This window comes from Crotalus tigris, unplaced genomic scaffold (genome assembly GCF_016545835.1).
Source record: "Crotalus tigris isolate CLP2741 ecotype Arizona unplaced genomic scaffold, ASM1654583v1 scf7180000018590.67127310178:1205815, whole genome shotgun sequence".
Taxonomy (NCBI): domain Eukaryota; kingdom Metazoa; phylum Chordata; class Lepidosauria; order Squamata; family Viperidae; genus Crotalus; species Crotalus tigris.
This window is the reverse complement of record NW_024097092.1, coordinates 830,516-857,173: the sequence shown is the minus strand read 5'-3', so window position 1 is coordinate 857,173 and position 26,658 is coordinate 830,516. Positions and strand designations below refer to the sequence as shown.

General features: G+C 46.7%; 1 protein-coding gene across 4 annotated transcripts in view; it reads left to right on the top strand.

Moving 5' to 3' along the window:
• Positions 1 to 26,658, top strand: part of IGSF21 (immunoglobin superfamily member 21) — a 252,342-nt gene that overhangs the window by 180,855 nt on the left and 44,829 nt on the right. For all 4 annotated transcript variants that reach the window (XM_039355070.1, XM_039355069.1, XM_039355071.1 and 1 more), the window contains one exon: positions 10,261 to 10,382. In XM_039355070.1, the coding sequence (XP_039211004.1) occupies positions 10,261 to 10,382 (122 nt within the window). The remainder of the gene's footprint in view (positions 1 to 10,260; positions 10,383 to 26,658) is intronic.

Genomic DNA, 26,658 nt, shown 5'->3' with positions numbered 1-26,658 from the left:
GTCAACCTCTTTCACCGCGCGTGAAGGAAACAGCTTTGCTTCAGTGAGCGGAAAACATCAGGCGAGATGCACGGGGTTGATGAATTACACATGCTGCCTCACTCTCCAAGATGTCCTGATCAACTCTGACAAGCTGGAATTCCTGCCCGGGACCAGACTGCTCTTGCCCATTAAGAAAAAAGAGACATTAAAACCTTGCTCGGAGACTTGTCGGGGTTTCCAGAGGCTTCGGAGAAGGGATGATCCTGCTGAGATTAATCGTGTGGTCATCTCCACTTAGGTTGGAGATACAATCCATCAGTCAGGAACACAACTAGAAGGGACCTTGGAGGTCTTCTAATCCAACCCCCTGCTCAAGCAGGAGACCCTATACCAGGGGTGGGCAACCTTGGCTCTTTTATGACTCGTGGCTTCAACTCCCAGAATTCCTGCGCCAGCCATGCTGAGGGGAAAGGGAGAGGTTTCCAAGCTCAGCCATGCTGGCTCAGGAATTCTGGGAGTTGAAGTCCACGAGTCATAAAGCGGCCTAGGCCAGAGGTTGGCTCTTTTATGACTGGTGGACTTCAACTCCCAGAATTCTTGAGCCAGCATGGGGGAACTATGGCCCCTTCATGACTCGTGGACTTCAACTCCCAGAATTCCTCAGCCAGCCTAGGGGAACTATGGCCCCTTCATGACTCGTGGACTTCAACTCCCAGAATTCCTGAGCCAGCATGGGGGAACTATGGCCCCCCTCATGACTTGTGGACTTCAACTCCCAGAATTCCTGAGCCAGCCATGTTGAGGGAAAGAGAGAGGTTTCCAAGCTGAGCCAGGCTGGCTCAGGAATTCTGGGAGTTGGTCTACGAGTCATGAGGGGGCCATAGTTCCCCCATGCTGGCTCAGGAATTCTGGGAGTTGAAGTCCACGAGTCATGAGGGGGCCATAGTTCCTTCACGCTGGCTCAGGAATTCTGGGAGTTGAAGTCCACAAGTCATGCATAGTTCCCTCACGCTGGCTCAGGAATTCTGGGAGTTGAAGTCCACGAGTCATGAGGGGGCCATAGTTCCCTCACGCTGGCTCAGGAATTCTGGGAGTTGAAGTCCACGAGTCCTAAAAGAGCCAAGGTTCCCCAGCCCTGCTCTATACCATTCCAGACAAGTAGCTGTGCAGTCTTTCCTACAAAATCTCCAGTGATGAAGCACTGGAGGAAACCTCTGGAGGCAGGCTGTTCCACTGGTTAATTGTCCTCACTGTTAGGAAGTTTCTCCTGAGTTTTAGGTTGCTTCTCTCCTTCATTAGTTTCCATCCGTGGCTTCTTGTCCTGCCTTTAGGCGCTTTGGAAAGTAGGTTGACCCCCCCCCCCCTTCTTCTTTGTGGCAGACCCTCAAATGCTGAAATACTTCAATCATGCCAGCCCTAGTCCTTCTTTTCTCTAGACTGGCCATACCTAAATCCTGCAACCGTTTTTCCTATGTTTTTATCTCCAGGCCCTTAATCATCTCAGTTGCTCTTCTTTGCACTTTTCCCAAAGTCTCAGCATCTTTTTTTTTAACGTGGTGACCAAAACTGGATGCAGTATCCCAGGTGTTGATAAAGCGGTTATACATTTCTTTCCCCAGCCTGTTGGTGGAGATCCCAGAAGGACTCTGGAGAGCCTTTCCGACGTTCTTGGAATGAGTGCAAAGACCCATCAAGATCCATCACTTTATCAGCCTCTAAAAAAAGCTACCATCCTTTCCTCACTGAGAAACTGCCTCTCCCTTCACAATCTTCCTCCTAAATTTAAGAGCAGGCAGTTTTCGGCTCCTCTGGTTTATGTGCAGGCTTTGTTTCTTTCCTGACAGACTGTAGATCAATAAGTAAAAAGATATTTATAGATAGAGATGTGATTATGTGCAGTGGGAGCGTGACACGGAGTGGGTCTTCCGATGCTACCCAGCCGTCTCTTGCAGGCGAAGCCCACGGATAGGAAAGAGCTGAGTGTATTCTTAATTATTTCTGCCACAGAACGAGAACAGCTGGCTCCTGGTCAGGCAAATTGAATGTGGTGTTTATTCTCGGGCCCAGCGTCGGGCTATTTGCCAGCGCCAGCAGGGAAGTAGTAGTAGGAGAAGGAGAAGAAGGGAGGATGCTTTGGTGGTCCTCCTCCTCCTCTTTCAGTCTGTGTTTTCCATGGCAACAGCCTAAAGCGACGTGAGGGAATGTGCTTGCCTGTCTTTTGAAAGAGAAGATGAAACACCCACAAGAAGGTGGTGGACATTTTCTCGGGCGCCACGGGGGTTTCAAAGAGAGTTGAGGAAAAGAACGTTGGGATGGAGACAGGAGAAAGATCACCTACGCCACCCTGGTGTCTCTCAGAACACACCTGGTGTTGCCTGTGTGTGTCTTAAAGCTCTTAAACCAGATCTCCATGATGGTGTCTTGGGAGAGGGAGTAGATCCTAGCAAATCCACTTGGTATTCTGGGGGTGGGGGGGGGGTGACAGTCATGAACGCTGAGTGGATGATTATTTTTTTTAAAGAGATGGGATGGTTTATGCACAGGCTGTTGTCACTTCCCTGTCGGTGGTGATGTGTCTAAAACAGAATCAAAAGACAAGCAGAGGATCAAATAACTTGCTAAATGTGGAGAAAGTATCAGATGAAGCACTGCTGGTTAAAGGGAGGGAGGGAGGAAAAGGAAGGAAGGAAGGAAGGAAGGAAGGAAGGAAGGAAGGAAGGAAGGAAGGAAGGAAGGAAGGAAGGATGTGATGAAAAGATAGAAGGGGAAGTGGGATGGATGGATGGATGGGGAGATGTGAGAGATGGATGGATAAATGGAAGGAAGGAAGAAAAGATGTGATGAAAAGATAAAAGGAAGAGGAAGTGGGATGGATGGTTGGATGGATGGATGGTCGTGAGATGGATGGATAGATAAAATGGAAGGAAAGGGGGAAGACGTGATGGAAAGGTGGAAGAAAGGGGAGGTGGGATGGATGGATGGGGGCAAGTGAAAAAAGGATGGAAGGGAGAGAGGAGATGGGAAGGAAGGAAGGATGTGATGAAAAGATAGAAGGAAGAGGAAGTGGGATGGATGGATAGATGTGAGTGGATGGAAGGAAGGAAGATGGGGAGGGAGGGAGGGAGTTGTGATGGAAAGATGGAAGAAAGGGGAGGTGGGATGGATGGAAGGGGAGATGTGAGAGAAGAATGGAAGGGAGATGGGAAAAGAAGGAAAGGAAGGAAGGAAGGAAGGAAGGAAGGAAGGAAGGAAGGAAGGAAGGAAGGAAGGAAACTGGTTGTGATTAAAGGCTCTGTAAGCAGATGTTGAAGGAGGCATCTCCTCCCTTGTCCTTATTTATCTCACAGGGTTTGTTTGGTTTCCTGGCAGAAGCTCTCCTTCTATCCCAAAAAACCGTTGCTTTAAGGAACTGGACAACTTTTTTTAGCATTTTGTTTCCCAGCCTTTTGGAGAAGCCCACAATGAGCTCACCCTGTAAAATCCAGCCCCTGGTTCAGTCCTCATCAACATTTCCCCCATCCCCTTCCAGTCTTGTCTTCTGCAGTAGAAAACAAACCTCTGTGAAACATTCAGGTATCTGAAAGCTTCTATCAAGGCCCCTTTTTATCTTCTTCACGGTGAACATCTGCTTTGCTGAACATCTGCTTTGCTGTCTTGCTTGTTCGCTTGGTGTGATGAAGGGAAAGCTAGAAAAAAACAGTTGGACACCAGACACCCAGGATATGGACTTTTAGTAGAGTGAAAAATAGAGAATAAGGGGTTATGGCCATTATTTTTTTCTATTCCTGTTCTTCTTGACCACTAAACAGGTTCCTTGGGCAATTTTGATAGATCATCCTTGGTTTTTGGCCTTTGTACATAACCGTGCCTTGAGAGACATCACTATTAATTTTCCATGAACCTAGAGAATCCATAACGTAAACTAAAGAGGGCTAGCAGCTTTATCAGTCAGTTTGACCTCTTCTTCGGCTCATCTCTCACGCTGGCCTTATCCCACTGAGGTCGAAGCCCAGACAGGAACGTTTTATTGTTAATGTGCCTGCTGTGTACGCTTTATTATCTGCGCTCTTTAATGTGGAAGCTGTATCTCTTGTCATTTGTTGTGGATATTTTAATGATTGATTTATGCGAGCTGTCAGGGGGCTTTCATCGATTTGGGGGGGGGCAGAACGCCTATAAATAAATCAACCCCTTATAATCTGTCCCATTTCTACATGAGCTTCATCCATCCCACGGAGTTTTTTCTTGAACAGGTTAAACTGTTGGAAGCAAACCAGCCAGAGCTGCTGCTTTCATTTATTGGCTGTTATTACACCTGTTTGTGGCGGTGGAGGGATTGAACTATAAGTGGGATATCAAGTTTATTATAGCTATCTTCAGTCTGTAAGTGGTTTTGGAGAACATTCAGGGGGTGGTGGGGAGAGACCCCTGGGAAGCTGCCGGGGGAGCAGAGTTTTGATCTGTTTTGTTTCTGCCAGCTGCGTGGAAATCACCCTCCCGTCCTCCAGCTGTGCTAAGAAGTTTCTAGAGGCCTTGTTGCAATTTCAGTCCAACTGTGACTGAAAGCATCAGAAAGCAGAAGAGAATAAAACTCAGAAGCCCCTGTCTTGTCACCGATCGAACTAAATTGGTGGAGGTGTCAGCAGAAGTCAAGCCGGAGGTGGAACTGATTCCATTCACCTCAACCAGGTCAGACCCTCAATGCATCCTAATTTATATACTCCAGAAGAGCCTTAGCTAATGTCTAGGGCAGGGGTTCTCAACCTTGGCAACTTTAAGACTTGTGGACTTCAACTCCCAGAATTCCTCAGCAAAGCTGGCTGAGGAATTCTGGGAGTTGAAGTCCACAAGTCTTAAAGTTGCCAAGGTTGAGAACCCCTGGTCTAGGGTCTTCCAGCTATGCCTAGTTTAGATTTGCATTCAACTCTGCCTCTTTCTTGAAGTGTTAATATCACTTTACAAGGCCTTGGTAAGGCCACACTTGGAATACTGAATGCAGTTTTGGTCACCATGATAAAAAAAAGATGTTGAGACTCTGGAAAGAGTGCAGAGAAGAGCAACAAAGATGATCAAGGGACTGGAGGCTAAAACATGTAAGGAACAGTTGCTGGAATTGGGTCTGTCTAGTTTAATGAAGAGAAGGACGAGGGGTGACATAACAGTGTTCCAAAATCTCAGGGGCTGACCCAAAGAAGAGGGAGTCAAGCTATTCTCCAAAGCACCTGAGGGCAGGACAAGAATCAATGGATGGAAACTCATCAAGGAGAGAAGCAACCTAGAACTAAGGAGAAACTTCCTGACAGTGAGAACAATTAACCAGTGGAACAACCTGCCTCCAGAAGTTGTGAGTGCTCCACATTTTTAAGAAGAGACTGGCCAGCCATTTGTCTGAAATGGTATAGTTTTTCCTGCCTGAGCAGGGGGTTGGACTAGATGACCTCCAAGGTCTCTTCCAGCTCTGTTATTTTGTTATTTCTAACATTTCTGATGTCCAGCTTAATGGCATGTGCAAAATAGACTGGGGGATGAATTTGTCAATAAGTGGATTCATTTTTTAAAAGAGCAGAGCGAATATTTAGTGAATTAAATATATATTAATTAAACAAAACTTTGAGGAAAGCCAAATGTTAAACAACAGTAGTAGTAGTAGTAGTAGTAGTAGTAGTAGTAGTAGTAGTAGTAGTAGTAGTAGTAGTAATAGTAGTAGTAGTAGTAGTAAAGTTGGAAGGGACCTTGGAGGTCATCTAATCCAATCCCCTGCTCAGGCAGGAAACCCTATACCATGTCGGACAAATGGCTGTCCAGTCTCTTCTTAAAAACTTCCAGTGTTGGAGCATTTACTGCTTCTGGAGGCAGGTTGTTCCACTGATTAATTGTTCTCACTGTCAGGAAGTTTCTCCGTAGTTCTAGGTTGCTTCTCTCTTTGGTTAGTTTCCACCCGTTGCTTCTTGTCCTGCCTTCAGGCGCTTTGGAGAATAGCTTGACTCCCTCTTCTTTGGGGCAGCCCCTGAGATACTGGAAGTACTATTAGGATTGTAGTTGTAATATCTGTCCCAGGAGCAAGTCAAATCTTGTCACCCTCTAGCAATTTCTAGTACAGGGGCAATCACATATGGAGGAAGGGATTTAGGTATTTGCTCATTAGCCCAAGCTAATGAAAAAATAATAATAGGAATAATAATGATAATGATGATAATGATAACAAAACAACAACAACAACAACAATAATAACAACAACAGCCACAAAATCAACCTTGGAGTCCCTGCATAATTGGTTATGTCCTTGAAAACTTCCAGTGTGTGTTTCTCTCTGAAGTGTGTGTGATTTACAAGCCAGATAATTCTCTTGTCTCTGTGTCTTTTCTCTCCCCCCCCCCTTGTGTGCCTGGAGAGTGTGTATTTTCTTTGTAATAAAACCTTGGCTTAGGCAAATAAATTTGCAGAGACAGTTTTACTGACAGTTGCCCCCCCCTCACTTTCTCCCACAGCCCTGTTTCCATGTAATAAAATGGGGGGGGGGAGAACCAGAATGAAATTTCAACTAAGGCAACGCTGGGTGCATTTTAAAAAACTACAGCTGTGCAGAGGTAAAGGCAGAAGTGCTTCTGAAGGGCTGCTCAAGCTTTCATCTCGCCGTTTCAAGTTTGCCCAGCGCTCACCCAAGAAAATAAATCTTAAAATGAGGTCAGAGGTCATCCTGACCAGTTATCGCAAAGGATGGGGAGGAGATATATATTTTTTTCCCCTGTAGTTCCTTTTTTGTCAAACAGATGCAAAGTGTTTCATTTGGAAAAAAAGAAGAAAAAGATATATTTTTTTTTCACCAATGGGAGAAAAAAAATATACCGGGTTAGAATTTGCTACAGGTATTCCTCATTCAGCAACTGCCTTGTTTAGTGACCGTTTGCAGCTACAACACAGGTGAAAAAAGTTTAGGGCCATCCTTGCATTGATCGTTGCCCTTTGCAGATCTGTAAGATCATAATTGCAGCCGCAGTTTCCTTTAGTGACTGCTTTGTTTAACGACCAGGTTGCAGCTCCCAATTGTGGCCACTAAACGAGGACTAGCTGCATTTCCATCTGTTTATTTGGCCGTCTGCAGCAGCTGTGCCCAAAGCGGCTTGCGAGATCAGTCTAAGATCAAACCACGATCAGTAAAACCATGGGTTATGCCTGTGGATCAATGCTTAATCAATAAATTCCTATGAAGGTTATGCAAAACAAATGCATAAGTAACTCAGCTGTTATCTTTATCAATAAAGGAGAATATTGGTAGCTCAGGGTTGAAATGAGGGTGTCCTTGATGCTCAACTGAATTGGGTTGTTTTCTTGCAGACGTTTTACTACTCAACTAGGTAACATTATCAGTGCTAGTTGGTACTAGATAGCGCTGATAATAATAATAATAAGAGTTGGAAGGGACCTTGGAGGTCATCTAGTCCAACCCCCTGCTCAGGCAGGAAACCCTATACCATTTCAGACAATCTCTTCTTAGAAACTTCCAGTGTTGGAGCATTCACCGCTTCTGGAGGCAGGCTGTTCCACTGGTTAATTGTTCTAACTGTCAGGAAGTTTCTCCTTAGTTCCAGGTTGCTTCTCTCCTTGATTAGAATAGAATAGAAAAGAATAGAATGGAATGGGATAGGGATAGGATAGTAGAGTAGAGTAGAGTAGAGTAAATAGAGCTGGAAGGGACCTTGGAGGTCATCTAGTCCAACCCCCTGCTCAGGCAGGAAGCCCTATACCATTTCAGACAAATGGCTGGCCAGTCTCTTCTTAAAATCCTCCAGTGTGGGAGCATTCCCCACTTCTGGAGGCAAGGAGTTCCACTGGTTAATTGTTCTCACTGTCAGGAAGTTTCTCCTTAGTTCTAGGTTGCTTTGGGTAATGAAGCATTTGCAAGAAAACAATCAAGCTCAGAGGGCAGCAAGAATCCCTCTTTATTCCTCCTCCTCCTCCTCCTCCTCCTAGCACTGATGGTGTTACCTAGTTTGGGTCATGAGACGTCTGCAAAAAAAAAAAAAAAAAAAAAACAGCCCAACTCAGAGAGCACCAAAGACATTATCCTTTACAAATTGCAGATTATGGCTTAATGTGGACACCGTTGCAGCTAATTGAGATTTAGCAAGATAACCATGTTTGAGAAACTACGGCTTGTTGTGTTACGTGAACGCAGCGACCTAGCTCTTTGTCTCCCTAACGCAAGGCGAGGTATTTCTGCTGTTCTCCCAATTCCTGCCCCCTTGCCCACCCCCACGTGCCCACGACTCCTCCATCTCCCAGGATATTTATTTATTTACTCCCTAGACATTTGCTCTGAAGGAGCCTATTACCACCCTCTGCTTTTTCCTCAGAAGAGACATTTTGACACTGCCGGCAGGTGTGTTATTTCATTAGCGGGCTCACATCTTGTCACCTATTATCTTGGAAACAACGAGGTGTAACTTGGGAATAGCTGAGGTGGAAGCGAAAGAGTAGCGCTCTCGGTTCTGGTGGGTCTGAAGAGTCTTTTGTCTTTCTCTCCCTCCCGTTTTATGGCTTCCCCTTCTGGGCCAGCAAGCAAGCAGGACGCTCCGCATGAGGCCCGGAGGACCCGCTTTCAGGTCTCACAAAATGGCAGCCATGTTGGGTCTGGCCCAGCCCTTCCCTGGAGACGGATGGGGTTGTTCCCTCTTGCCCTCAGATGCTCTTTCTTTGTTTTTATTTGAGAAGATAACTCTGTTTTCTTCCATCCCTCCATCCACTCAACTTGTCCATCTGTCTGTCATTTCTCTTTCTCTGTCTGTCGGTGTCTATCTATCTATCTATCTATCTATCTATCTATCTATCTATCATCTCACAATCCTCTAATTATCTCTCTCTTTCCATCTATCATCTGTCTGTATCTATCCATCATCCAGCCATCTATCAACTCAGACATCTCTCTCTCTCTATATATATATATATATGTCTATCGTCTCACAGACATCTAATTATCTTTCTCTCCATTTATCATTTCTGTATCTATCATTCATCCATCTATCATCTCAAACATCTATCTATCTATCATCTCTCCTACATCTGTCTGTCTGTCTGTCTGTCTATCTATCTATCTATCATCTCTCCCACGTCTGTCTGTCTGTCTGTCTATCTATCTATCTATCTATCTATCTATCTATCTATCTATCTATCCCACATCTAGCTGTCTGTCTGTCTGTCTGCCTGCCTGCCTGCCTGCCTATCTATCTATCTATCTATCTATCTATCTATCTATCTATCTATCTATCTCTATCCCACATCTAGCTGTCTGTCTGTCTGTCTGTCTGTCTGTCTGTCTGTCTGTCTGCCTGCCTGCCTGCCTGCCTATCTATCTATCTATCTATCTATCTATCTATCTATCTATCTATCTATCTATCTATCTATCTATCATCTCTCACACATCTTTCCTTCCTTCCTTCCTTCCTTTTTTCTTTCTTCCTTTTTTCTTCCTTCCTTCCTTCCTTCCTTCCTTCCTTCCTTCCTTCCTTCCTTCCTTCCTTCCTTCCTTTCTTCCTTCCTTCCTTCCTTCCTCCCCTTCCCATTTCATATGAGCTTATTTTTAAACTACGTAGCTGCGAATAAGCAGATGCTAGAGGAAATCAAGAGAAATACGAAGGGGTGAGAGGTGAAAAAAACATTTCAAAATTATTTTCAGGGAAAAAGGTAGTAGAATTAAGAATTTACAAGTGGGAGTCTGGGAAAATCAGTGTATAATTGTGAAGGAAGCTGCATAATTGTCTTGGAGCCAAATCTACCCGTTTGAACACCGTATTATTGCACTGGAGAAGCAGATATGAAATTGGGATTTCAGCTGGTGACTTTCTGTAAAATAAAGATGGTTCATTCATTCATTGTTTCTGGAAATTGTGATAAGCAAATTCAAGAAAGGTTCGGGTTAGGTGCGATGCGTGAACCCACTACTTAGTTAAAGGTCTTCTGGGAGGTGGATCCTGGTTTTTTTTTATAATGAAATGAGTATCGTGCCTGAAAGAGGATCCATGCAATCTAATCCTTTCTTCCCCAGTTCAACCAGCAAAGATACTGGGATGGGGATGACGGAAGTTGCAATTTGCACCCTCTCAACTGCCAGTTGAATTAAATATCTTCTGGGAGGTGGTGTCAATGGGTAAACAAACGAGATGTTCAACCATCAACCATGAAGGGTGGTGAACATCTCATGAACTTCCCTCCATCCTTTGACATCTTCTGAAGCGCTCCAAATTTTTTAATTTTTCTCTTCTCTGATATATCCCTTGGCAGGTAACAGACGGTGGCACCATCAAACAGAAAATCTTCACTTTTGATGCCATGTTCTCCACCAACCAGTCACACATGGAGAACTACCGCAAGAGAGAAGACCTGGTCTACCAGTCCACAGTGAGGTAACTCAAACCATCTCCTTTCCAAATAGTTCCCACGCGCCGTAACCGTGCAGAGATAGAAGCAGAGTTGTTGAATATCCCATTACAAATCAGATTTATTTCACAGAGTCAGGTTGACTTGATTTAGCCACAGAAACCCAATGATCATGGGTCAAAAATCCACGATGAGCAGATGAACGGAATGACGTTGCTTGGAAGACCTGAATTAAACCACAAATTTCAGTGGGGTCTGGCTTGATGAAGACCCTTTTATGGCTCCAGGCATCAACGATAGCAGCCATAAGTCAAGGATTTTGACAACCTTGGCATTCACCCAGCAATCACCACAAAAACGGTAGCAAAATTGTGTCGGTTCATATGGGTGAGCCGTTGTACAACTATCATGACTTACGACCGTACGGGTAGTCCTCAACTTAACAAGCATTCATTTACTTCAAAGTTATGTCACTGAAAAAAGCGACTTATGACCGTTTTTCCACACTTACGACCGTGGCAGCCTCCTCACGGTCACGTGATCAAAATTCAGATGCTCGGCAACTGACTCGTATTTATGACGGTTACGGCATCCCCGGGTCATGTGATCCCTAAAGTCAATAGAGAAGTCAGATTCACTTAGCAACCAGGTGGCTGTCTTAACAACTACACAATGATTCCCTTAACAGCTGTGGCATTGTAAAATGGGGCAAAGCTCACTTAACAACTTCCTTGTTTAACAACAGAAATGCTGGGCTCAATTGTTGGTCGTAAGTAGAGGACCACCTGTAATGGCAAATCACTATTATGGTCATAGGTTGGGGAGTACTTTCTATGCCACCTTGAGCTCTGGCGCACATTTTTGGGGCATCAGAAGAGCTGTGGTGGCGCAGTGGTTAGAGTGCAGTACTGCAGGCTAATTCTGATGACTGCCAGCAGTTTGGCAGTTCGATCCTGACCGACTCAAAGTTGACTCAGCCTTTCATCCTTCTGAGGTCGGTAAAATGAGGATCCAGATTGTTGGGGGCAAAAGGCCTGACCCTGTAAACCACTTAGAGAGGGCAGTAAAGCACTGTGAAGCGGGATATAAGCGGTATATAAGTCCAAGTGCTATCTTTCCTTCCTTCCTTCCTTCCTTCCTTCCTTCCTTCCTTCCTTCCTTCCTTCCTTCCTTCCTTCCTTCCTTCCTTCCATGGTGTGCAATGGTTAAAATGCAGCATTGAAGGCTGATTCTGCCCACAGCCAGCAGTTCGATCCTGACCGAGTCAAGGCTTTACTCAGCCTTCCATCCTTCCGAGGTCGATAAAATGAGGACCCGATTGTTGGGGGGCAAGAGGCCACTTAGAGAGGGCTGCAAAGCCCTGGGAAGCAGTATATAAGTCTAAGGGCTATTGTTATTGCTGTAGCTGATCAAATATTCCATTAAGAGCCATGGTGGTGCAGTGGTTAGAAGGCAGTATTGCAGGGTGACTCTGTCTGCAGCCAGCAGTTCGATCCTGACCGAGTCAAGGCTTTACTCGGCCTTCCATCCTTCCAAGGTCCGTAAAATGAGGACCCAGATTGTTGGGGGGACAATAGGCTGACTCTGTAAACTGCTTAGAGAGGGCTGCAAAGCCCTGTGAAGCGGTATATAAGTCTGTGCTATTGCTGGTGCTATCACTTTCTCTTTTTGCTGCATAGTTGTGATTGTAGTTGCTGTCAACACGTCCCGTGGTACAGTGGCGATTGTATGTTGCCACCCGCCACGTGCGGAGCAGAAGGGACAGGAAGCTGTCCGTCGTTCAGCAGAGAAAGAAATGTTGGAAACAAGAATCGACGCACGACGTGGAGAAGCAGGGTGGGGGGGGGAGAAAAGGGCAAGAACGTGGGGTGGGGAAGGGGAGCTTCTCAGCGGAATGGACCACGGCTCAGCCGCGGCCCACCGAGGCTGCTGAAGTTGCCGGCAGATGCAGCTGCCACGGTCGCTTGATTGGCGAGAGAGACGGGGGGGGGGATAAGGAGTCCACATTTACATGTAAATGAAGATATTTACAAATTGATGCATTTCGAGAGAGGGGAAAGTCCCAGCGCTGCCGCTGCCAAGGCGACAGCTCTCCGAAGAGCGGGATGGCGGACCAGGGAGGTGGAGAGGTGGATCTGGTAGCGAGTGCGAGGCAGCAGGAGAAGCCAGATGGGTCTTCTGAAGGGGTCTGCCCCATCCAGGGGAGCCTCCGTTTGGGATCTGGCGCTCTTAGCTCAATCCCGGGCAGGATTTTGGCCAGAAACTCCGTTGCTAATCAGTTCATGTTCATTTACACTTACCACAGTTCATTTAGTGACCGTTCCAAGTTACAACAGGCATTGAAAATAGAGACTCGAGAGCGTTTTTTTTTCACAGTTACGTCCTTTGCCTCATCCCCATGATCAAAATTCAGACGCCGGACCACCGACTCACATTTATGACGCTCTCATCGTTCCGGGGTCACGTGATCGATCCCCTTTTGCGAACTTCTGACGAGCAATGGGGAAGCCAAATACACTTAACAACCGGATTACTCACTCATCAACTTTCGGTGATTCACTTAACGACAAGACAGGTCATAAAAGGAGGCAAAACTCAACAAATGCCTCACTTCAGTGCAGAAGTTTTGGGCCCGACTGTGGTCGTCAGCTGAGGTCGTCACCTGTATTTTGTTACACTTATGCACCGTCCTTGTGAGCCGCATCCAGCTTTGTGACCTTTTTGCGGCCGTCACTAAGCGAACCGTGCCATCGTTAAGCGAATCGGGGCTTCCCTCGTTACGGCCTGGGCTTGTCTGAGGTCGCAAATGGAGACCACGCGATCGCAACTCGCTGCAGCCATCACGAATGCCTGGCAGACGTCAAGCCTCCAGACGTGGACCGCAGGGACCCTGCGGCCGTCGTACGTGCAAGGACTTTTTTTCCAGCACGTCGTAACTTTGAATAGTCGATAAATGGAAAGTCGTAAGTCGGGAACTCTCTGTAGGTCGAAAGTCCAGTTTTTGCAGAAGATTCAGGCAAGAGAAAGTTTTATGTTTATTTTGATGTTCAGCTCTCCGACACCCTCTTAAAGACCAGTGGGAAACAAAGAGCTTTTGGGGGGGGATCTGAGGGAAGCATTGATTTTGCCCCCCTCCCACCTGTGAACCCCCCCATCCTCAGGTTCCTCCCCCCCCTCCAGTTCCAGCTTTCTTCAAACAGCTTCCCATTGCTTCCCTTCTGGTCCCTGCGCATAATTAGGTGCATAAAATATATCCCACGATGGGATTTGCAAAGGGGGGGGGGCAGGGCAGAGGGAAATTAAAGAAGCTTTTAATGAAAGGAATAAATCTTTGCATTTACCGTGCAAAGCAAAGCGCCTGGTTTTCTTGGCCACTTTGCAGGACAGGAAGAAGCGGAGAGCCAGCCTTGTCCTGCTTTTTTTGGGGGGGGCTGTTTCTCTCTCTCTCTCTCTCTCTCTCTCTCTCTCTCTCTCTCTCTCTCTCTCTCTCTCTCTCTCTCTCTCCTGTAGCCAAGGCCACTTGTGGTTCAGCCCCTTGGAGACAGGCTGTGTTGGGGAAGGCAGGGCCTTGGGTTCTTCGCAGCTGTCTCTGGGGGTCCAAATGCAACGTCTCAAAGGCTTAAGTTGGCTTCTAAGCTAGCCATGAATTTTTTCACCCCTACAATAAAAATAAGATCCGATTCAGTCCGGCTGCTGGCGATAACACGGCATCTCCATCTCAGTGGCACAAAAAAAAGGGGTTTTTTTCCCCATCAGTTTCCTGGCCCAGCCTTCAGAAAATGAATGAACCACACCTGAAAAGTAAGCACGCTCCACCTTGCTCACCTTGCCAGGTTTCAGCCGAAATAAAGCAAAGGTTGACTTCTGCCACAACGGAACAGTGAGCTCCCGGGTCTGAGCAGTTGGGTGTTCTTGAACCCATCTCCCACAGCCAGGCCAGCATGGACAGTTGTAAGGAAGGATGGACAATGTAGTTTAGCAAGGTTGGGAGATTCAGAAATTGAGCCCAGCCAGTTTGAGGGTCTGAGACCTCTCTAGATAATCTGAAGAAATAGAGAGAGGTCCGGAGAGGATAAAATAGCGAGAGTAGGCAAAATCTTTCTTTCTTTTCTTCCTTCCTTCCTTCCTCCCTTCCTTCCTTCCTTCATTCTTCCTCCTTTTCCTTCTTCCCTCTTGCATTTTTCTTTCATTCCCTCCCTCCCTCCTTCCCTCCCTCTTTCTTCTTTCTCCTATCTATCCTCCCTGACTCCCTCATCTACACTTCTTTCTCTCCTTCCTTCCTTCCTTCCTTCCTTCCTTCCTTCCTTCCTTCCTTCCTCCTTTTTCTTCTTCTCTCTTGCTTTTTTCTTTTATTCCCTTCCTCCTCCTTCCCTCCCTTCTTTCCTTCCTTTTTCTTTCATTCTCTTATCACTCCTCCCTATCTCCCTCATCTACATTTCTTTCTCTCCTTCCTTCCTTCCTTTTTCTTTCATTCTCTTATCTCTCCTATCTCCTTTATTTTTCTTTCTCTTCTTTCTTAATTTCTTCTTTTCCTTTCCTTCCATTTTCCTCCCTCTTTCCTTTCCTCTCCTTTCCTTCCCTTCCCTTTCCTTCCATTTTCCTGCCTCTTTCCTTTCCTTTCCTTTCCTTTCCTTCCATTTTCCTCCCTTTTTCCTTTCCTCTCCTCTCCTTTCCTTTCCTTTCCTTTCCTTCCATTTTCCTCCCTTTTTCCTTTCCTCTCCTCTCCTCTCCTTTCCTTTCCTTCCCTTCCCTTTCCTTTCATTTTCCTCCCTTTTTCCTTTCCTTTCCTTTCCTTTCCTTTCCTTTCCGCCTTCAAAAACCCACATTTTATGCTGGCTGCTGTTTGCACATTTGCAAATTATCCATATAATTTAGACAGGTTCCTCCTGTGTCTTTTCCTGCATGCCTCAACAGTGAGCCTGCACTTTCTCTTGAAGTGGCACTGTGTGTGTGAAAGGCATTTCTCTGATTTGCCCACCGCAACCCTGCCTGTTTCAGCAGGCAGCCACGCAGAAGTGCAGGCATGGCAAACCAGTCAGGAATCTGTAACAAAACACAACTACAACAACGGTTCTTTTCCGTCTGGCTCACAGGTTTTGGACAGTTCCCCCCCCCTCCCTCCCAGCTGCCAATCCAGCTAATTAATTACAGCTGTTTGCCTCTTCTATTTTTAAATCCTTCCCTGCCAGAACCCTAATCAGCTGCTCATTCACTGTGTGTCTGCAGCTTGGCTCGCTGCCTCCGTCCCCAACACCAGCTTGTGGCCCTTTGGAGTAGGCAGTTCACCGGGGAATGTTGTGGTGTGGCTCCCCTCCCCTCTAGAGGCACCCAGCTCTTCCTGCCAACTCTGGGGGGGGTCCTGTTGACCCTGGTTCGTGCAGCCCCCTAAGCTGTACAGTGTAGTAAAAACGCAACAGTCCGGGGGTGGGATAGATGGCCTTCAGAGTCCTCAAGAAGGTTTAGAAGAGCAGTGGTGCAATCTGAGAGTTTGGGGAGGGATGCAGATGGCCCCAGGATACATGAGTTGAGTCAGGGAGGATGGAAATGAAGGTAAAGCAAAGAAGAGAAAGCCTTGTTTTGTAAAATGTCACTTGGCTCGCTTGCTTGAGCCCAGCATAATCCCTGTGCACCTTCTAAGGCTGAATCTCACCTACGCAGCTGCATCTGTGATGGTCCAGCTTTCGCCTTTTCAGCAGTGTGTAAGAAGTTTTGTTGCCTGCATGTACAGGGAGTCCTTTCCTAACGACACAATAGGGACTGGCAACTTGATCGTCAAGCAAAGCAGCGGCTAAGTGGAAGATCACAAGATCTCCTCAGCTTTCCTTCGCTTACAGATGGGCAGAGATCATCCGAGCACTGGTGGCAGAGTTACTTTTCCCATCACCCTCGTAACGGCAAACCGTCACTAAATGAGGCAGTCGCTAAACGAGGACTGCAGTTCACTCATTGGCCACATCCCTTGTCATAGTCCTCGACTTACGACGCACAACAGAGCTCACAATTTCCGTCGTGAAGCAAGACAAGTCAAGTGAGTTTTGCCCCGTTCTACGACCTGCCTGGCCACCGTCGTTAAACGAATCGCAGCAGTTGATAAGTTAGCAACCCGGCTTGTTAAGTGAATCTGGCTTTCCCCCCATGGACTTTCCTTCTGAGGAGGTGGCAAAGAGGGATCACGTGATCCCGGGACACTGCGACCGTCATAAATATGAGCCAGTTGCCAAGCCTGAGGATTTTGATCACGTGATCCATGGGGGGGGGCGCAACGGCGGTGTGAAAAAAAAGCTCTCCTAAGTCCCTTTTTTTCCAGTGCTGTTGTAACTTCAAACGGTCGCTAAATGGACTGTTGTAAGTTGAGGGGGAGAAATTTGCAAAAATAGTAAAAGTGGAAACTGGACACACTGCACGTGGCTACTAAGCCCCCCTCCCACCCACCCCACCCTCGCTTTTCTGCAACTCAGCAAGCAATTTTGGCTTTATTACTTAATTTTATACTCCAAGCTTTAAAAGTGGGGCATAAAACTGTTCCTGAGGAGTGTGAAATATAAGGCTGGATATGTCTTCCCTTTCTCATTTCTTTTTCTTTTTTGAACGTAAAGATACACGCTCTGGTGCGTTGTAGCCCTTGTTTTCCTGGCCACGCAGAGCGGAAAAATTATCCGCGGCACATTAATTCTTTGCCCGCGCGTTTGGCTTCCGTTCATTTTGTAAAAAAAACAACCAAAAACCTCCCCTCTCTGTTTGCAAGGATTCTCACCTCTCCTTTTCTTTCCTTTCTTTTGGGGGGGCAAAGTTTTTATTAACTTTTTTCATACAATTCAGTTTTTGTAAAGTTTTTATTAATCTTTTTCACACAATTCAGTTTATCCGACAGGTTTATCCTTCGCTAATGCAAATTTAAATTGCTGATCCTTGATTCTTTTCTCCAGCCCTTGGTAAAATCAGTCCCAAGTTTGCAAGTATTTTCTGTTTCTTCTTTTTCTTTCAACCTCATAGTAACTCTGTCCATTTCCGCACCTTCTAATATTTTTTTAAATTCTGGGTGGCTTCCAAGATTAGCTGCCAAGTAAGCGAGGTAGGCAGTCCTCGTTTAGCAACCACATTGCTTCTTCTTTTAGCAACCACATTGCTACTTCTTTTCCATCCATCAATCCCATCATTTTTTCTTTCTTTCCTTCCTTCCTTCCTTCCTTCCTTCCTTCCTTCCTTCCTTCCTTCCTTCCTTCCTTCCCTCCTTCCCTCCCTCCCTCACCTCTCCTTCCTTCCTTCCTTTCCATCCATCACATTTCTTCTTCCTTCCTTCCTTCCTTCCTTCCTTTGGGTCCCATTCCAGCTTTCCTCCGCTTTGCAGGCCTGCAGCAGGTCGTCAAAGCGAGGAAAAGTTGCAAACTGACTTTTTCTTCTCCGCTTTAACTGCAAAGAATGGCTTTTTAATTCACGTCTAAATTGTACATCTTTATCTTTTAAGATTTTGTTTTCTGTGAGGGAGGCGGGCAGTTTCAGAAATGGGCAAATGAATAAAATAAAGGCTTGCTAAACGAAACGGTCACTGAAAGAGGATTTGGTTGACAGTCAAGTAGCCTGGCTGCGGTTATGGAGGTTCCATTTGCCCAGCAGGATTTTTATTCACGGTGTCTTCTGTGATTTTTCCTTTCTTTCTTTTTTGGATAGCCATCTTTAAAAAATAAGAGGTGTAAGAGAAGAGGGTGAATTTCCCAAAGTTAGTTCTGGCAAGAATTATTATTTTTATTAGTATTAAAAGCACAGGTTGCTTTTAAGGTTTGTTTCTTAAATTACTTTATTCTAAATTTAACACAGGTCACTTTTAAGCCGGGGTCTTCCAACTTGGCCCTTTGATGACTTGTGGACTTCAACTCCCACAATTCCTCAGCCAGCATGCCTGGCTGAGGAATTCTGGGAGTTGAAGTCCACAAGTCATCAAAGGGCCAAGTTGGAAGACTCTGGCTTTTAAGGATTGCTTCTTAAATTATTTCCTTCTAAGTTTACTGCTGGTGGCTTTTAAGGATTGCTTCTTGGGGTTTTTAATTTGAGCTGGATTCCATCTTGATCAAATTCTTGTTGAGATCTGCAATGAAAGATGCTTGGGAGGAGCAGAATGAGATAGGGAAAAAAAAAGAAAAACTTTTCGGGGATGCTCAATTAAGCTGGAAGGAGTTTTGTGGTGGTGACTTTTAACTTTCCAGACCTGTCTCTCAATTCACACGTTGCTCTAGACTTAAGAACCAGGTTTCCTTTCAGTAGGTTTGACCTCTGGGCCAGCTTCATCCATCACAAAATCACTCAGCCAGGGTTGTCAGAGGAGAGAATTGTGGCTTTTGGCACCAGCAGCGCCCGGCAATGCAGACCACACTGTTTTTTTCCTTCTGCCCCTTAAATCCTGACTTTGTGTCCCAGGCAACTTTGCTTCCTGCTCAGCCTAATTGCGGTGGAATCTACTGACATGAGTAATTACTGTTTTGCAAGGATTTCGCTGGCTTTACTAATTCATTCCATATTCTCTGACTTGGCAGTTTCTTTATTGGAAACTGCAAAATATGCTTGCTTTCTTTTGCTGTACTGCTGACGGCCTTCCTTCCTTCCTTCCTTCCTTCCTTCCTTCCTTCCTTCCTTCCTTCCTTCCTTCCATCTATCCATCCCATCACTTCTTCCTTCCTTTCCTCCATCCTTTCCATCTATCCATTCCATCACTTCTTCCTTCCTTCCCTGCCTCCCTTCTTCCTTTCCATCCATCTATCTATCCATCCCATCATTTCTTCCTTCCTTCCCTCCCTCCACCACATCTCCCTTCCTTTCTTCCTTCCCTGCCTCCCTTCTTCCTTTCCATCACTTCTTCTTTTCTTCCCTCCCGGACTCCCTTCTTCTTTTCCATCCATCAATCCCATCATTTCTTCCTTCCTTCCTTTCCTCCCTCCCTCTCTCCCTCCCTCCCTCCATTACCTCTCCTACCTTCCTTTCCACCCATCACATCTCTTCTTCCTTCCTTCCTTCCCTCCCTCCATCACATCTTTCCTTCCTTTCTTCCTGCCTCCCTTCTTCCTTTCCATCCATTCATTTATCCATCCCATCACTTCTTCCTTCCTTCCCTCCCTGACTCCCTTCTTCTTTTCCATCCATCCATCCATCCTATCATTTCTTCCTTTCTTCCTTCCTTCCCTCCCTCCCTCCTTCCTTCCTTCCTTCCTTTCCCTCCATCCATCACATCTCTTCCTCCTTCCTTTCTTCCTTCCCTCCCTCTTTTGTTCTCTTCATCTTCTTTCCATACTATACCAAAAAAAAAATATTGCACCACCAGAGACCCCTCTCCTGAATTGTTTACTTATTTGCTATTAAACAAGAGCAGGCATCTCTCTGTCCTTGGTGTGTCGAGGGCAGGAAATGCTGATTAGACGGGTCATAACTGCTAAATGAGGCTGTCACTAAATGAGGAGTGCCTGCAGTCCTATTCTCCGGCGAGTTGCGCCTGCTGGCAGCCATGCCAGAGGGAGCACCCATCTCCCGAAGCAGTCTATCTCGGTACCGCCGCAATTCTTCTCGCGTCCCCTTCCTGAAACATGGATGAAATTTCTGGCTCGGCGCCGCGCAATTAGCAAAGCGCAAGTGTGCAGGGCAGAAGGTCAGCTTTTCGTGTTTCTGCACATCTGCTTGTGGAGTCCAGATGCTCTTATTGCCCTTCTTTTATTGCCACCCAGTAGAGTTGTCTGTTTGTGGTGTGTGTGTGTGTGTGTGTGTGTGTGTGTGTGTGTGTGTGTGTGAAGAAAGAGACCCCTGCAGGAATCCCGGGCCCACCAATTAGAAGAACACGGAAAGGAAAAAAGCTGTCTAGCCCAGAGGCAGTCTTGTGCCAGAATACACAACGTGCCAGCAATTAAGCCATCTCTGCCATGTGTGTGTGACAAGGAGTGCCCCCCTCCCCAGCTGGGAAGCTTCCTAGCTTCTGGGGGTGTCTGGATGGAGAGATGGGGGGGCCTTCTGGGGCTTTTCACCCCTAATGGGCATTTGCACCTGCTTTCGTAGGGAGGGTCTGAAGGTCTCACTAAGCCGACCTCTTAGGGAGAGAGCATCCTCAAAGGATACTCCTTGGATTTTTTTCCCTTCCCGGCTGTTGAGTGGCTGGTGGAAGGCAGGCGGGGGGGGGGGAACTTTGGAGAAGTTAACGTTTTTTCGAAGGGTAATTGAGTTTGGGTTTGCCCATTAGACGGGGAAGGCGAAATTGGATAACATCCCATTAAAATAGGGAAGTTAATGAATTTCTCCCCCATCCTTCGGAGAGACAGCCCTGCAGCCCTCTGCAGAGACACCCAGGACGAGGAAATTGTGCTGGACTCAGAGGGTGGGCATCCTGGCAGGGGAGGGGCTGGCCAGTGGCACAGTCCTTCTCCTCCCTCCCTCCCTCCCTCCGAGGGTTGGAGCCTCACCAGCTCACTGCAAAGTAGCGCTGCTCAAGGAAGGCACCCGAGTTTGTTTCTGGAAGTTTTCCTTCCCTTTCCTTCCCCTTCCTTCCTTCCTTCCTTCCTTCCTTCCTTCTCTTCCTCTCTTCCTTCCTCTCTCCCTCCTTCTTTCTTTCCTCCCTTACCTTCTCTTTCCTGCTTCCTTTCTTTCTTTCCTTCTTTCCTTCCTTCTTCTTTTTTTCTTTCCTTCCTTCTTCTTTCCTTCCTTCTCTTTCTTCCTTTCTTCTTTCCTTCCTTGCTCTCTTTTCTCCTTTACTTTCTCTTCCCTGCTTCTTTCCTTCCTTCTTCTTTCCTTCCTTCACTTTCTTCCCTTCTTTCCTTCTTTCCTTCCTTTCCTCCCTCCCTCCTTCCCTCTCTTATTTCATTCCTTTCCTTCCTCCCTCTCTCCTTCTTTCTTTCTCCCTTACCTTCTCTTCCCTGCTTCCTTCCTTCCTTCTTTCCTTTCTTCTTTTTCTTCCTCCTTTCCTTCCTCATTCTCTCCTTCTTTCTTTCCTCCCTTCCCTTCTCTTTCCTGCTTTCCTTCCTTCCCTCCCTCCCTTCCTTCCCTTCCTCCCTTCCTTCCTTCTTTCCTTCCTTCCCTCCCTTATTTCATTCCTTCTCTTCCTTCCTTCCTCCCTCTCTCCTTTCTTTCCTCCCTTACATTCTCTTCCCTCCCTTCCCCCCTTCCTCTCTGTTAGCGACCACAGTTGAAACCGGAATTTCCATGTTGAGTCATTGTGTTCGTAAGCCAGATCCAATTTTACAACAATTCTTACAGTGGTTGTTAAACGAATCCCTGCAGTCGCTAAGGGAATCCACCTTCCCCAATGGGCTTTTTTCCCCCCTGGAAATCTGCAGGTCGTGTGACTGTGGAACCTCAGTCGTAAATCTGAGCTGATTTCCCGGCACCCCAACCGTGATCACGTGACCATGGAGGTGGTATATATTAGTTGTCAGCCGGCGTAAAGTTCGTAAATCCCTTTTCCTAAGGCTGTTGTAAGTTTGAACTGTTGTTAAATGAAAAAGCCGTAAGTCGAGGACTACCTGTACTGCTTTGGTAAGCTGTGGAGGAACACAGGGATCACAGCAAAGGAAGGGGATCACCCAAACTAGACCCAGAAGAGGCCCCCTTGACAGCTAAATCATGCCCAAGGAAGGATCAGCTGCAGGATCTGAGTTCGAAAGAGGAGAAATAAGAACATCGCTGATCCTTGCTCTTTCTTGCCCTTAGAAAGTGGAATTTCTCTTCGCTGAGCATCCAAGCAATATGAGAGCATGCAAATTCTTTGGGCTGGTCATCTGAGCTTGGTGTAGACCCCAATTCTTGGGAGGGGGAGCTTTTGAGCCCCTTCTTGATTATCAGATGTCGCCTAACGAAATTCTCAAATCTTCCCATGGGGCTGCAGAAAGGACTCAGCTGAGCAGTTTCCTCCTCCTCCTCCTCCTCCTCCTCCCCCTCTCCCTGCAGACCCCTCTCCCTTCTAGCACTGATGATGCTACCTAGTTGGGTCATGAAATGTCTACAAGACAAGCTGGCTGAGGAATTCTAGGAGTTGGAGTCCACAAGTCTTAAAGTTCTATCCCAGCCTATTGCCATCCTTGTTAAAGGCACAAGAACCAAACCCCTGTTGATAAAATAGGCTGGAGACTTTAAAACAAAACAAAACCCTTTTAATATGGGTGACAAACCTGTCAAATAGTCCAAAACACAAACAGCAAAACTCAAGTCCAAAGGAAGGAAATAATCCACAGGAAACACGATGCAAACAGAAGAGTAGTCACAAGCAAGACGAACAGACCAGGATCTCAAGAAGTATTTTGCAAACAGTTGCCTTCAGCAACCAGCACCGCCCACACCTCCTCTTTTTATACAGCAGTCCCAAGGCGTTGCCTCTCATTGCCTTCTCCTTTTACTCTGGAGTTGCCGTATTGACTGCTGCTGATTTACTCTCGCTAATTGATGACGTGTGCGAGCATCAATTAGCAAGTCCATCAGGTGTGAGTCTTCCGAGTCTGACTCATTCTCCTCACACAGCTGAGCTTCATCAGGAACACGACTGGAGGGCCCAGGCTCTGCATCAAACTGTGAGTCCTGTAATTCATCAGAGCATCCCTCTGCCCCCGATGGCCCTTCAAATGCCTCCTCCACCTCCTCCTCAGAGTCCTCAGACTCAGCTGTTGGGAGCACAGGCTGGCACGGAATTACAACAGCCATTTGGAGGTTTACCTGTGTCTTCAGGGTCACCTGAGAGGTGCAAATGTGTTTGGAGCCTTCTTGGCTGCAGGATGTCCCTTCACTGTGGAAGACAGGTTGGGGTGTTGTTTTTTTTTGATGTTCTTCACCTGGAGAACCATCAAGGCAATGATAGAATTCGAAGGGAGATGTCTTTTGCAGCCAGGCAGACCCCTGGGGAGAATTTTCCATTCTCCTTTCTCTGACCTTCCGTGATCCAGATGGGATCTACAGATCAGAAGAGATGCGCCTTCCCCACAGAGGTGTCCTCCGTGGAGCGTCCTCCACATGCATGAAATGAGGTAGCATCCATACCTCTCCCTATCTTGCTGCGTTAAACTGTAGGTAGGAAGAGGATGTCGCCATATCGCCTCTGCTGCAGATATTTAGGTCAGATAAATCTCCAACTTTGTCGGTGTCAAGAGTGAAAATTCGGCAGCTACCGTGCCTAGCTTAGAGTAAGGGTGGGGGCAGGTGTTGTTTTCCAATGGGTTAGCTAGAGAAACGAAACCTTTCCAGTTCTACGGAAAGCTTGCTGAGAGTCCGCAGTCTGGAAGCCTTTCAAGGCCATTCTAGCAGGTGTGAAGGAGATAGCAGACGGTTCCCATAACAAAGAGAACTTGTTTATTACATCAGCTCCACGGACATCTGGTGAGTTTGGCTGGGAAAGTCATTGTTATATATGCTACGGTCCGATGCCTTGGGACTTTAGAGTTAGTTTTACCTCGCCTTTACCAGGCCATGCGTTCAATAAACGGTAAGCTTTTCAGAGATTAAAATAATCCTGGACTTTTATTCGGATACTCGAACTGGAGGTTGACAGCTGGTGAGTTCAGTGAATTTGGGCTGGTCAGCAAAACAGTTTGGCTGAAAAGACCTAAATTTGTAAAACAGATAGGAAAACTCCTCCCCGTTCTTATTTTGCGAACTCTCGTGTCCTCTCGGGAGTTCCCTTTCCAGGTTCTTCTCAAGCAACAGAAACTTGGCTGCCAGCTAAGTAAAAAAGTAGGCATGCATTATTTATTCTGAACTGCAAAGATGCTTACTCATTTTTTTTCCCCCAACCTAAGCAATTGCTTGTATGCAAAAAGAGACCTGAAGCTTACATTGGAAGACAGAAAAGGCTATGAAACATCTGTGGTTTCTCCTAAAAACCTCAACACATTTTTTTTCTGTCTGTCTGTCTCTCTCTCTCTCTTTGCTTGTTCCTAACCACCATTCGTTGTTTTGATATGCAGCCCAGCACTGGACTGGGTAGATAAAGGATCTGTCCGGGTAGCAGTATTTAGACAGATGCTTGTCAAGATCCGTTGGGATTGCATGTATGAGTTTTGGCTGAACTTTAATTCAGGATGGGTTTGGTGAGCTCTTCTTAAATCCATCTGAAAATGGCTGATAACTCTGTTGGTCTTGGAGTCAGCAAAATGGTGTCCGTGATGCTATCAGGACTTCTTCAAAGTCCTTCAGAAATGAAGCAGAACTCAAAAAAGGCAGGGGGGGGGGATTTTACGTAGCGGTGGAAACCAGGTGTAAGAAGAAGTCAAAAGATGGTCTAGGAGGTCTTCCATGGAGCTCTTTTCTCTTTCTGTAGAACCTTCAGGAGATAAAGGGAATGATATTGGTCCTTGGTTCAAGGTCTTTGGTTTTGGGCCAAGCTCCTTGTCCTGAAGGCAGAACAAGAAGCAGTGGATGGAAACTCATCAAGGAGAGAAGCAACCTGGAATTAAGGAGAAACTTCCTAACAGTGAGGACAATTAATCAGTGGAATGGCTTGCTTCCAGAAGTTGTGGGTGCTCCATCACTGGGGTTTTTAAAGAAGAGATTGGACAGTCATTGGTCTGGAATGGTATAGGGTCTCCGGCTTGAGCCAGGGGTTGGACTGGAAGACCTTCAAGGTCCCTTCCAACTCTGCTATTCTTTTATCCTTCATCTTCTTGGCTACCTCCTCACAGAGGTGAAGATGGACACAAGGGAGCTGAGGGTTCTATCAAAAACCTGCTTGCTCGTGATCGCTTAGCTTCCTTCTCCGTCCCTTATGGACCCACAATTCACAGCCTCCATTCTGGGCTGCTTCTAGGCAACTCACATCTACCTCTTTTCTCTCTTTAAGCTTTCGGCTTGCTCCAGATGGCTCCAGAAAGCCAAGTGGAGACGGGGAGGGAGGGAGGGAGGGAACCAAGTAGGTGAGGAAGACCATTAATCGGTTTTGAAAGACCTGGGAGGCAAATTTCAACCTCACCAAAAGGAACAAAAAAAAACCAACCACGGTGAGGCCTCCTCTCCGAATTTGGCCGCCTTCTTTGCCCCCTCCCCTTCCCTCCTTCTCTCCCTAGCTCCACATTTCCATCTTCATCTGGAGGATTAATTGGCCACACTCAGAGATGCCTGGATCAGCCCATCGTATTTAAATCAGACACACCGGCTGATTTGTATCCCATGGAAGCAATGACCGAGTAAACGCCAGCTGTGTTCCTCTCCAAGGAGAAGAGCAGAGAATGCTGAAGACTTGACATGGCTGGTGACACCACACCAGGTGCCTCCCGGGCCGCCTTACTCCTCGGGAGAAGCTCTGCTGTTTGGGTCCCCTGGCCCCAGGGCCCATGGGGGGGTGGCTCAGAGAGAAAGAATGGCTGGCTCTAGGATTCATCTGTTGGTTCTGGCACCCCAAATCCTCCCCAAGAGGAATGACACACAGTATGAAGGAAACTCCCGTCCTCTGGTTATAAGTTGAGGGCTACCAAGAAAGGGAGGGAGGAGAGATGTGATGGATGGAGGGAAAGGGAGGGAGGGAGGAGAGGGAGGAAGGAAGGAAGGAAGGAAGGAGAGAGAGATGGGATGGATAGATTGGTGCAAGGAAGGAAAGAAGGAAGGAACGAAGGGATAGATTGGTGGATGGATGGATGGATGAATGAATGGATGGAAAGGAAGGAAGGAAGGATAGATTGGTGCAAGGAAGGAAAGAAAGAAGGAACGAAGGGATAGATTGGTGGATGGATGAATGGATGGATGGAAAGGAAGGAAGGAAGAAAGGAAGGAGAGAGATGGGATGGATAGATTGGTGCAAGGAAGGAAAGAAGGAACGAAGGGATAGATTGGTGGATGGATGGAAAGGAAGGGAGGAAGGAAGGAGAGAGATGGGATGGATAGATTGGTGCAAGGAAGGAAAGAAGGAAGGAACGAAGGGATAGATGGATGGATGGATGGATGGATAACTGGATGGAAAAGGAGAGGGAGGGAGGAGAGAGGGATGGGATGGATAGATTGGTGCAAGGAAGGAAAGAAGGAACGAAGGGATAGATTGGTGGATGGATGGATGACTGGATGGAAAAGAAGGAAGGGAGGGAGGGAGGAAGGAGAGAGATGGGATGGATAGATTGGTGCAAGGAAGGAAAGAAGGAACAAAGGGATAGATGGATGGATGGATGGAAAGGAAGGTGGGAAGGGAAGAAAGGAAGGAAGGAAGGAGAGATGGGATGGATAGATTGGTAGAAGGGAGGGAGGGAGGGAGGAAAGAAGGAAAGACTGGATGGATAGATTATTGGATGGAGGAGGGCAGGAAGGAAGCTCTTCCCCCTAGAATACACGAGGAGATATTGGTTTCCAATCAGGAACCGTTGACATGGT